This window comes from Aythya fuligula, chromosome Z (genome assembly GCF_009819795.1).
Source record: "Aythya fuligula isolate bAytFul2 chromosome Z, bAytFul2.pri, whole genome shotgun sequence".
Taxonomy (NCBI): domain Eukaryota; kingdom Metazoa; phylum Chordata; class Aves; order Anseriformes; family Anatidae; genus Aythya; species Aythya fuligula.
In genome coordinates this window covers 24,109,780-24,122,344 of record NC_045593.1, presented here as the reverse complement: position 1 = coordinate 24,122,344, position 12,565 = coordinate 24,109,780, and the positions used below count along the sequence as shown (strand labels likewise).

Below are 12,565 nucleotides of genomic sequence, written 5' to 3'. Positions count from 1 at the left end.
AAAAGTAATCATTAAGAAAAGTATTCTCAGGCAAAAGAAAGAAAGACAAAAGAAGGCAAGGAATGAAGAAAGAAAAACAAGCTTAACCTGTAGACATGCTCAAGAGAAGACTACAGCCTAAAGAAAATTCAGTATTGCATAGCATGGTCTAAGAATTCAGCTTCCAGCAAACAGAAAGGGGAAAAGAGAAGCAGTTTGGTATTGATAGTTTCCATCAATGATAGTTAGTCATTCAATATGTACATTATTAAAGACTGTATGCCATTGAAAGTCCTGTTTTCTTCAGTCTTAAATATATTCTTAAAACAGGATTTTTAAACGTCTAAGCAAAACACTTCCTGGCACTTCACTGTTACAATTCCTCCAAACAACATACTGTAACTGAAGTCCTTTTAAAGTGTCCCTTATAAATGAAAGTGCCATTCTGCTACATATCATTCACCAGAAACCAAAAAATCCACAATGCTGTGTGTCTGGATCCACTGAGTGCAGCAACATCAAATCCAAGCCAGGTTGTGACCAAGAAATTCCAATAACCAAATGACAAAGACCTCTTACACCTTGTGTCTGCAGAATCCAATGTTCTAGCTGGTAAAGCTTCAGAAGTGGTCGTAAACAAGCACCATGGTTAAAGGCCTCTATGTCCCTGCTGGGAGATCAGGTTAGGATTTCTCTCTCTTGTGTTCTTCTTTTCTCAATTAAAAAAAAAGCACTTCAGATTAGAAACATACATTCACAGCTTAATACTGTGATCTTTCCGACTGCAGTTGTGAAGGAAAGCTCTAGTCCCATCTCTGAAGACAGATAGCTTTGACACTGCAGCTCAAATTCTTGAGTAAGGCTGAAAGGAGCCTGCTCTCTCCAGAGGCCTCAATGTTGTCAAATCTTTTCTTTAGAAAAAAACCAAACACCCAGAGTATTAAGATCTTCATCGCCTCTGCTGTGCATATACTGGGTAGGCTAGTGTGACATTGAGAGAGTCATTGTGCTGCACAAGTGATGTGTGTTGATAATGTAGCACCAGTTCTTTGAGAGAGTTGTACAAGTTATATGGCTCTGCAAATCCATACCCAGTAGGTGTTTTGTTTATCACACAGTGCTTAACTTCTCCATCCACCCTAAAGAAAAAAACAAACAAACAAACAACAGTTTTTAGTTTGTCAGTACAGTAAAATTAAGCTAGAAAATAAGGTACTGGCAATAAATCTTAAAACACTAGTCACTACATAGGATTCCTTCTATAGTCTTCTGTGGTGGAAAAATGGTAACAGCCTAGGTTTAACCCAAATTCCCAGGTGTTGCTTAAGGATGCAGGAGTTAGGCAGGACTTAGTAGCTGTAGATAAATGAGTTACTCCATGCTCTACTTTCCCTTGTTTTCAATGAGCCTCATCTATGTGAGCAGCACAGGTTTGAGCTGTGTAGAAAATGGAGCTGCAATAAGAATGGCCTCATGACTTGTTGTCTGCTTCTAAGCAGAAAGATCCAAGGGGATCCACACACGTGCAAGTGTGCATGTACCCCTTTCTCAAGGTGGGTGCCTCAAATGCATCATTCGCATTTAGGGTACGTACACAACAGAGCAGGCATAGCAGCCTTGCTTGCTGCTCTCTCGAACCAGGAATGTTCCATCTCGCTTTCCCCGCAGAAGATTTTCAGCTTGGCTTCTGTTGATATTTCCCACATTCCATGTTCTCTCATCATGATGGGGCAAGTCTTCATCATCATCTACCATAGAGTATTGGCTGTCAAAATATGACAAAAGATGTTTGTGAAACACGTTGCAGAGCAAAAACCATGAATATGCTGGTCCCCCTTTCATATCACTTGGAAAAACTTGGTTAGTAGGTTGTCTCCCTGGTAGAACTAGAGGCGTAAACCATGTAATACTACAACATTTCACCTGCTGAACAGAAATAAAAGTTCTGGTCCTTGTTTCTTTTAAAAATACTCATGTAGATGTGAAGATGGACATAAAAGGATGCTGTTTTATCTATCAGAATCTGCTGTGAGGATTTCAGCACTTCTACCATTGCTCACTGTTCTGGTATACTGCAAACCCACCAAAATCAATATCCTTTGAGACAGCTTCATTTCTAAAGATCAGAACACTTGGTCAGCAGTGAAAAATCATGCAATGTATTGATTGCATCTGCTGCTTGGGAGAGCTATGAGCAGTTGTACAGGTAGATAGATAAATTATTCATATGGTAGATGGCTTTGTGAAAAGGTTGGAATAGTAGTGTTCTCCTTCCTTATGAGATTATGAAAAAAGCATGTTATATAGGACCTTCTTTACCAAAGCTGCCACCAACTACAAAGCTGATTCAGAGTTTCATAGAACCCTCTGAGTTAAACCCACTGTGAAAGAAGATGTCTTTGGTTCAGCTATGGGGACACCACTTTGATACTCTACAGTTCCAAAGCTCCCTATTTGCCCAGCAGCCTGCACCGGTCAGCTTTGCCTTTGCTGCTCTACTTACAATCAGTTGTTCTGAAGAGTATCAGAGTGGTCTACCATGATCAGCAATTTCACACATTTTAATTTTTCAGGAAAAAAAGGGTTCTTTTGTTTCAGATGACCTGCTATCCAGCTCCTTTATCCCATCGTACTTCTTTGCCCTGTAAGATATTCTAATGCATTCAGTTTTGGCTCTATTTTCAGCACCTAGAGAAAGAGACTCCTATTTTTACTGCTGCTTATTATACTCATTTTTTTTCTGTTTTACCTTAGAGAAAAAGTCAAATTCTCAAAATTTAATTTGCCTGCAGAAACCTGAGCACTTAACAGATTCACTGACAGGGAGAGTCAGAGAGACAACAGTTTCACTTACTATTTTGATGCTATGTTATAACCACAGCCTGGCATTGCTCTTTCTAACTGATGAGGGTGCCAGTGGAAACAAGTGCCTACGTATTCTCCATTATATCTTCTCTGAGCAGAGCTAAGACTGAGTGAACAACATGGCTTTAAAATGTGTATGCCATATTTATTCCCTTCTTCTACCAATGTAGCCGCAGCAGTTGCACAATTTCCAGGAAAACAGCAGGAGACTAAGCAAACCAAGCCAAATTAAAATAGACCACTAATGTGGACAAAACTAGAATGTAAAACCAGAAAACAGTCATTGTCAATCTGCTGTTTTTGCTATATGTTCAGTCATGCAGTGTAGAAGGCATGCACAGGAGACTATACAAGCAGAAAATGTTGATACAAATATTACTCAGACCACTTGGTTTTTCTACTTGTTCACTCTTCACTGCTTACTATTTTTAACTGTGAATTTAAGGCACTTTGATACTATTTTGCAGCTTGCTTCTGTTTAAAATTTGGTTTATATTTGCTTTTTGCTGCTTTTTTTTTTTTCTTTTCATTTTTTTTTTCTTTTTATTTTTTTTTTCCGGAATGAAGCAAAAAGCAAAACCTATTCAGTGGCCAGGCCCCAGCTAGAACCTGTACTAAAACTGAATTGCTGAAATGATGGAATACTATCCTGCCATTTCCCAGAAAGACTGACTAGACCATAAAAATGGAGAAGGACCACTCTTCAGCATACACAATTTTATCACCTCCAATAGCAATGTGATACACTGATGTGGGCACCACTATACTAGATAGCACCATGGTGTCAACATATATAATTGGGAAACAGCCCACCTGTGCCTAAGAGACCTTCTGAACAATTTATTTATTCCTATGACATCCCTCCAAGATACCAACACCTTATAATCTTCATATTGCTGGTAAGAATAAAGACACAGGTTAAGTTCCAGTGCTTTGCTATAGTAACCTGATTACACACTTCCTTGAGTAATGGCAGAGTAGGGGATGAGAGGGAGTCCTTTCTGATACCCGTGTTACGTAGGCTGCCCTGCGTTAACAGTGAACATTGTTACAAGAGACCTAGAAGAGATTCCCTCTGGGTGGATATAGAATTAAATATGCTCAATCTCACTTTTGTGCAAGCTGATAGGAAATACCAGGAATATTTAAATCTCTTAATACTCACTCTTCTGTATTTTCATTTCCAAGCCATTCATTTAGCTTCTTTTGCCGAACACCTTTCTGAGTCAGCCACCTGGATAATAATACCAAATAAAATTATTAGTTTCAGAAGTTTGGTGCCAATAAATAAATATATTTGTACTATATTATTATTATATTATACTATTACTATATATTTTATTATATATTATTATATATATGTTTATATATATATATATATATTTGTGAATTCATAATGATACTTACATCAAGTACTGGTCTCTTGTCTTCCTCAGCTGTATGAGGTCTGGCTTAATGCTGTTCATACGCTTGTCTATCTCTCTATATTCAGCGGCTTGCTTCTTTAAATCCTCTTCTAATCTACGCCTGCTGTCCACAATTTCACTTATTCGAGACTTCAGTTTTTCATAGTTGTGCATAATTCTGAATGGAACAATGTGGTATGTTATACTCTGATAATGTTGTATTCATAACTTTGTCTGCTGTTTTCTCATATAGACTTTTAAGAGAACAGATTATTTCTCTAAATGTAGCTTCATGCTTTACAAGTTCACATCAACCCCGTTTGAAGTTTGCTTTGCTTACAACTGAACAACTTTAACCTTGACATCTTGCTTTAATTTTAGGCAGATTTATACTTGGCATTATTTCTTTCTTCAAAATCATACAACTTGAAATACACATACTGACCTTTGTATTTCTTTTTCATTTCCTTCGCGTTTAAATTTTTCAATGTATTCCTTACTGTATCTCTCCTGCGTCTGGCACTGCTCTTCAAATATTTTTATTGTTTCATTAAATGCTTCAATAGCTGTTCTTTTCATTTGAATTTCCTGAAAATAAAATAGTTGTTTAAATTACAGTTGTTATCAAACAGAGTGGATGATTTATTGGCTTGTATCATGGAGACATTTCAGTATATTCTAACAGAATGACTTCAATATCCCATTACCAGAATGCATCCTGTCTGCAGAGCTTTACAAAACAGAGGAAACAGGCCTCTGCAAAAGACAACCATGATGAGGCTTTCTGGGAAAGAAAAACTGCTAGAAAAAGAACTAGCTACAAGCTCTCTTTTGTATAAATAAGTTTTTTATAAATTCTTTTTCTGAAGATTACGCTTATGGCAATGCACTTTGCGCTTTGCACCAGCTAATGTCCTTAGAAGTTCAGTTGACTCTCTGAAATAAAATTTTAAGTTACTGGGCTGGACTGGTCTCCAGAGGTCATTTAGTCCATCTTCCTGTCCCCACATGGCTAGTCCAGGGCTAAGTCTTTGAAACTATTAACTTCAAGTTGCCTACACACCTCTACCTTTCTTCAATTATGTTCAGGTTGTAGGGGTGTAAAACTGCACAAATTCACCAAAACCTCAAGACTTGGCTAATAATTGGATGAGGTGAAAGAAGGACAGTGGGAGCTTTTCATTCCTGCAGAGTATCTACATGTCATCACTCCACCCTACATCAGTGAAACCAGACCTTTACAAAACTAGTATTAAAACAGAATGCTTCCTTACAGAGGTGTCTTGGAAACCTTAAGTCGCTCTGATGAGGTCAGTATGCAGATGTGTTTGTAAATCAAGGTGCTTGCTTTGGATGTGTGTGTCGATCTTGAGCACAGAGTTAGGTTGTAGGTGGTGATTGTTAAAACATGAGTAAGCAATTCCACTATACTGAGCAAGCAGAAAATAGCAACATGAATTTAATAACAGTCTTCTAAATCCACATTAGTCTTCCATTCCCCTTTTGGCTTCAAATCTATTTTACCTGAGATGTTCTTGTGTAGTCTTCATAGAGTCTGTCATATTCTCGGCTTTTTTCTTGGAACTGGGTATTATATTCATGTAATTTCTTTCCCACTGCTTCAATGCTGTCCTCTTTTACCACTTGATCCTGGTATGGTGAACAGAAGAAAAGATACTTTGTGAAAAAAAAACAATACACTGAACAGATTTCCAGACTGCTTAAAAATGCCCAGATATTTACATGGTAAACGTGACATCTCTTTTATCAATATAGAGGTATGATATATTATATGCACAATATGCAAGTCAAAATAAAACTAAATGACAAAAAGCAATTTTCCATTGCAAGTGTGCAGCTTTATAATAAAAATTATATATTTCATCAGCACTGAGTGGGGTATTTAGTAACTTAAATTTATTTCTTAATAATGCTTCTGCAGTATTTAAAATTTTAATTATTTATATGCAATTTATGCTGTTGGTTTTAAACAAAAATATCCACTTTTATACCCACTCTATGTTTTCAAATATTAACAGAGCTGAAATTCTTTGTAATAAATGTCTCCCCAGTCTGCGATAATTTCTTTGTAATTAAGTGGAACACAAAGAAAATAGACTAAATTACCTGCTGGTACTTAGACACTGGATACAGTAATTTTACATCCAGTTTAGGATTGTACTGGGCTAGAGATTCATTCCTGTAGTGGTTTATTAGCTCAACCACAGAGTTGAAAGTTAACGGGTCAGAAAAGCCGTACTTCCCATCTCGGTGAAATATTTTGATTAATTTGTTATTTCCTCCTTTCCTGCAAGTAAAGTTTGTTGAAAAGTTAGGCAGACTTCTACTACTATTTCCGAAAGAAGGTGGTATTTTAAAGGCAGTATTGTAGGTATTACAGACCTACTGTAACTGTCTTACCTTAGTGTAAGCGTGTAGTCTCCATGCATTTTGGTTGAAGCATCTCGTACCAAAAAGGTACCATCTGCAGTGTCTCGAAGCTTCTCATTCACTTCTTCTCTAAAATGAAAGCAAAAGTAACTAATCATTTCAGCTCCTTCTCACTCATTTATCCTTTCACCGTGCTCTAAATTCTTGTTTTAAAATAGCTTTTTTTTTTTTTTTTTTTTTTTTTGTAAGCCTTCTTGATCTCCACATAAATAAACACAGTTATTTAATAACTTATTTAGAATTACTAGTGAACAACTGGGATACAAAACCGATATATTCTATGTCTTCTCACTGCTGGAACGAAATTATATTCATGCAGAGGTCTTCTGCTTGTTCATACAAGCCTGCACAATTGGAGCAGCCAGTGCTGGTCTAATGTACCTATATATAGTACGTTAAAAATGTTGCTAATACATAGCACTTGTTAGTCTGGCTTGTTAACTGTTGTGCCTACAGTTGAGGATCTGGATGAAAGACAAGAAAAAAAAAATACTTATTTCTTGGTGTTGTCTTTTCATACTACTATTTCATGCTAGCATTTCATATAGCTGCCTTAAAACAACAGAACAATCACCAAATCATTTACATATTACATTCTAATGGACTGCCAGTAACTTTTTAGTCACGTTTGGAATAAAAACAACTATGATATGTTTCCGTTGGAAAATATCCTAAAAATTGTTCTTAGAGCTATAATTTTTCTATACTTAAGCAGAATACATACAGAGAAAAACAGAGCAAGAATATAAAGTCATACATGAGAAATACATGTCTTGAGATGTTTTACCTTGAGATATCTCCCCAGTACCATTCAGCATCTTGTAGTGACATGTTGTTATTCATGCCGTTGTTAGTTACAGTATTAGGTTTCGGTGGCTTAGGAGGCAGTGCTGCAGATAAAGGGAGAAAAAGTTGAGCATAACTCATTGAAAACATGACCATATATTCCTTGAAATCACACATTACTATATGAATGAGAAAAAAAAAGGAATAGTTACAAAACAGTATTTTCTACCTCTGACAGTATTTAAATGAGGAATCAAGAATTTTACTGAAAAAAATACAATTCAACAAAAAGGATGTATTGCTTCAAGAAAGTATGTTAATTTTGCAATAATATATTTTAAGCAAAATATAACACTTTAGTCATCTCCTCTCCCTGTGAGGAAAGCATTTGGGAAAAAAAAATCTAAAGTTTGCTATTACCTTCTTTGACTATCTTCAGGTAACTATAAATAATAAAACAGGTAAGATTTCATTTTGTTTTCTCCTATGTGACGATTTTACACTAATATTGCTGTTTTCTCACCTATAAGCTGAGTAATAAAAGACGCAAACCCACAGCAATACTGTATGTTTTAATACAAAGAATTACGTTTCCATGATCCTCTGCATTCTGTGCAATCGTTTGCAAAAAAAAAACAAACACTCACTTTGAGAAACCCATCTGTGACCCAAATATCCTTTGTGTTAATCTTAGTATTCTACAGAATAAATTGTCTTCCAAATGCCAGGACTGATTAAAAACCACATCCCCTTTTCTCAATGTCAAAGCTGCATACGTATGCCAGTGGGTGCCAGAGGAAGATACTGCAGCACTCCTGACTTACTAGAAAGGGGGACTACATTGGGATCAGGATTAAAAATCAACCCAGCTCTTTAGTTCTCTAGTAAGTACAACATTCCTTATGAACATCCCTATACGTATATAATGACCAGCTACAAAATACAATGTTTTTAAAGCTGCAATGAATATAAAGAGAGCATAACATTTTTATACACTATGAAAAAAAATATTATGTGCTATCAGGTATGCAGTTAATATTGTTAGATTTTAAAATCTGTTTTTCCCAAAGCAATTCAAACCATTGAATTGTAACCACTGATTCAGGAAACATAAGTGTTATTACAGCACCTCTTTTTAGCTACAGTGTGGAAGACAGCAAAATAGCAAAATAAAAGAAACGATATTTTTAAATGATATAATAGTAGAGATAGAACTACATATGACAGAAAAAAAAATCAAAACAGAAACAGGTTGATTCAGTAAAAAAAAAAACATTTAAGTAAGCAGACAGGTATTTCTACAGGTTATGATTCTAATTGCTATAACCATGCACAAAAACACAATTTAATTCTAATTTGTATCAATGACAAAGTAAATAAATCCTACATATCCATTAAGTATTTTTCATCAGATATCGTAAAGACCAAGAGGAATTAAGTCTTCCGTAATAAAACTGCAGTTTTACCTGGTGGATCCATTTCTATGTAAAACATCAAGTCTGTGCCACAATTTATATCTGTCTTAGGATATTCTATATCCAGTTCTTCCATATTCCAAACAGTATTGTACATTTGTATGAGTTTCACTGAGTAAGCTCAGATACAAGAAAAGAGTCAGGCTCTCTTTGTAATGGTGTCTTGGAATTCATTTTAAAACCTATAAGGGGCTGCACTGTAACCTATTACATCATAATCCTCAGCCAATCATGTCAAAATAATGTCACCAGACCACTCCTGTTTCATCATTTTGTTCTACATTAATCTTAGAACAATTTCAGTTTCAGAAAGAGTCTGCATTTAGCAGAATAGCAATATAAACCTGGTTTTACAAGCAAAAAGCCGGAGCAGGCTCTCCTTGTGCACCCTTATTTCCATTTCATTTTCCTGACTTTGCAGCATGGTACAGTCCAATCCTGGCAGGATGACAAAAGGCTGATATGCTGCAGCACGTAGCTCTTACACACACGCGCACACAACACATGCATGCTCACACACAGTGCAGCTCCCTTTGCAGAGAGGTAGGTCACTTCTCAGATTCATTCTCCTACTCAGATGCCTGTAGTTTACCACTGAAAAAGCTTTAAAAGGCTTGTGTGCATGTTAAAGATGCAAAAGAGAAAAAGAGAATAGCCATTATATACCCATTACACACATACATACTTAGGCTACATACATTACATAAATTACAATGCATACATTATTTATCCACAGAATGAAATATGGATTAGGTTTTTAAACGGTACAGAGTTCTATATTTTAATATGCACACAGATCTGATATACCTAATGTTATTATATAAATTGTGCTTACTGCAGAGATGCCAGCCCCGTTTCATTCTGTAATAAAATACAATTCCAATTGATCTGGATTAACTCATTTTGAAATCTAAAAATCAAATATTGTAGTCTTACATTCACCAGACTTTTCTGCACCATGCAAGAAAGTCAAAACTGAGCAAGATCTTGAAAAATGATTTTGCTGAACATAAAAAGCCAGTCTGTCAGGACACGAGATTCAGTCTGCCTTTTCACACTGTTTCTCTACCCTGCTCTCATCAAGATATTTATCAAGTTAATTGTTTTAAAAAATAAGAGTCCTTCTCAGTGTCTTCTTCTGAACTTGACTTTATGCCACCAGCATACTTGTACTATTCGGAATCTGTCTCTCTAAGCCCCCCCATTACTGGCTGCACCGCTCTCAGACCTCTTGGAAGAAGCATGCACAGAACAGACTATTGATTCCAGAGCAGAATGCTATGTAAAGCAATCTAAATGCTTTATACTTGCTATAATCTAAGGGGGCAGAAAACCAGATACCAAAAATAACCACAACAAAGAGTAACTGTAGCAACTATCTGTGCCTACATCAGGAGGAATCCTGGTGCAGCTGAAGTGTGCTCTATCTCACAAACACCCATTAAAAAATTAACACAGTTTATACCCGTCCCAAATATTTCACATGTATCTACCCTCCCACTGTGCTACTCACCAGCTCACCCCATTAGACGAGCACTAACATATAACAACATGTCTGGAGAACCAACGGTTAACAAAAAAATACATGCTAGTTTGCTCTCTGTATTAACAAGCTGAAATTCATTTTGAAATAGACTCCTGTCCCTGTTTAGGTAGACATGCTCCAAAGATTCCTTCCATTTCCAAAATGAAACAGGATACTTGAACTCATCCCAGACACAAGTCCAAACACTGAGCTTGGAGGTTTAGCCCACCTGCTACCTAAACAGTTGAGTTGCCAAGGTAATTATTTAAATTAGGTTATAAAGATTTCCTACCGAGACTATATTGCTGCATTTAGGTCTAATGTGGGATCGGTAAGATTTTCTTTATTCTGTTGAATAAGGTCTTTCAGGAGAAATTACTTCTCCCGGGTTTCAGTGGTGGCTGAGTTCTGGGCTGCCCGTGCTCGTATAACCAGGTTAGTGCTCGGCGCGGACTAGCCTAGCTTGCGGGCAGGAAAAGACAGGCGGCAGATAGGCATTTCCCCACTCCCTGAGTAATCTGCAGGCACTTGACCTTCACTCACCTATTTTAAGACCGTGAAACCTCTACCTGGTAATGGGTTATAGTGAAATACCTCCACAAGGTGACAAACAAAACAGAAAGAAATTCAAGAGAAATTCAAAATCACTTACTTTGTACATTATGCATCGCAAACGGTCGCCCTTGTTATACAGCCTGAAAACATAATCCAATAACCTGAAAAATTAATTGGCTTCCTCTTATAAAAATCTTTAAGAAACAAAAAAAAACAACCAACCAACCAAACAAACAAGCAAAAAAAAACCACAAAACTTCTTTTACTAGGAAGCTTTGCTGAAACAACTAAGCAAAAGATAATTCTGAAGAAGACTGTTTTCCAACCAACGTTCCACAAAAATCTCTAAAAAGCTGCAATGTGCAATGAGAAAACCCCAGCCTTCTCTCTCTTCTTAACTGCTGACAGCTCTGTGCTGTGCAGAACGTATCCACTTACTCTGTTTCATCATTAAAAAGTGAACCTGACTTTAGTACTGTAACAAAAAAAAAAATCACCACCCTCGGTAGCTTGCACGTCTCTCAGAGATAAAGATCTCAGTTTCATGATTAACTTGGGCAGGTTCAAATATTTGCTGAGCCAGGGATTTCAAGTGGGGGAGGGGGAGCCAGATTCACAGTAAAAGTTGTCATCAGCCAACAAGTGGCCAATGCAAGGCTAACTTTCTCATTTTAGCTAAGTAAATGAGAAGACCATTGTAAGCGGCCTTAAAATAGTCTGTGTAACTGGCTGGTGAATACAGTTTTAAAGTCAAGAAAAGCACCAAGAACAGCTAAATGCAGGAAGTGGCTAGCTTTCTGCAGAAAAAAAAAAAAAAAAAAAAAAAAAAGATTCAAAATCTTCCTTGAAAAGAGCTGCATCTCTCAGATCAGCCATGTGCAAGCAAAATAGCCTGCTTGCAAACACAGCATCACCTCCTACACTGGATCACAAATACATGTGTTGCTTGAAGACCCCCTAGAACAAGGCTGTGAAGCATTTTACCCATATCCTGAAACCTGAAAATAGTAGCGAAAGCACCTGTCCTTATTCATAGTGTTTGCCAGTACGTCAGGTTTGTTCATTTCCCACAGGCCGGTGGGAAAAGTAACTGTCCAGGGAGGGAGCAGCCTGGGTAAAATATGCCTTAGATCTTAGATCCTTGCCTTAGATCTGACTTGCTAAAGGAATGGAGCAGCAAAAGACTGCTCCCCTTTACCTACAGAAGTTAATTTCTTTGCCAGCTATAGTTTTACAAGGAAATAAATCCAAAGTGAAAGGACAAGCAGACCATGAGACCACAGATTCAGAGAAAGGAGTGAAGGGGATTAATATTTTCTTCCCACTTGTTGGTAACAGTGAGCACTGCGGTCCTTGAGCTTAGCTCATGCTCTTTATGGCAGTCAAACAGCACTGAAGTTTCACCCCCAAACTCTCCACCTAGCAAAATCCCCACATGCTACAAAATACCACACCTACCGAAAGCCACTTGTAGTTCACAATGAAATCACAAATATCTTCAGTACAATTTTGATGTTTTGACG

The 12,565-nt window shown here is 37.0% G+C and overlaps 1 protein-coding gene across 3 annotated transcripts in view; it reads right to left on the bottom strand.

Annotated features, from left to right (window-relative positions):
- Window positions 1–694: 694 nt before the first annotated feature.
- PIK3R1 (phosphoinositide-3-kinase regulatory subunit 1) overlaps window positions 695–12,565 on the bottom strand; it is a 54,590-nt gene continuing 42,719 nt past the window's right edge. The window contains exons 1-10 of one of the 3 annotated variants that reach the window (XM_032206601.1): window positions 8,954–9,322; window positions 7,489–7,591; window positions 6,672–6,770; window positions 6,378–6,558; window positions 5,775–5,900; window positions 4,696–4,838; window positions 4,252–4,428; window positions 4,010–4,078; window positions 1,574–1,744; window positions 695–1,118 (exon numbers count right to left, since the gene is read on the bottom strand). In XM_032206601.1, the coding sequence (XP_032062492.1) occupies window positions 929–1,118; window positions 1,574–1,744; window positions 4,010–4,078; window positions 4,252–4,428; window positions 4,696–4,838; window positions 5,775–5,900; window positions 6,378–6,558; window positions 6,672–6,770; window positions 7,489–7,591; window positions 8,954–9,059 (1,365 nt within the window). In that variant the 5' untranslated portion in view covers window positions 9,060–9,322 and the 3' untranslated portion in view covers window positions 695–928. Of the gene's footprint in view, window positions 1,119–1,573; window positions 1,745–4,009; window positions 4,079–4,251; window positions 4,429–4,695; window positions 4,839–5,774; window positions 5,901–6,377; window positions 6,559–6,671; window positions 6,771–7,488; window positions 7,592–8,134; window positions 8,267–8,953; window positions 9,323–12,565 lie in introns of those variants that run through there. The other 2 variants (XM_032206602.1, XM_032206600.1) reach the window with 2 other exon arrangements.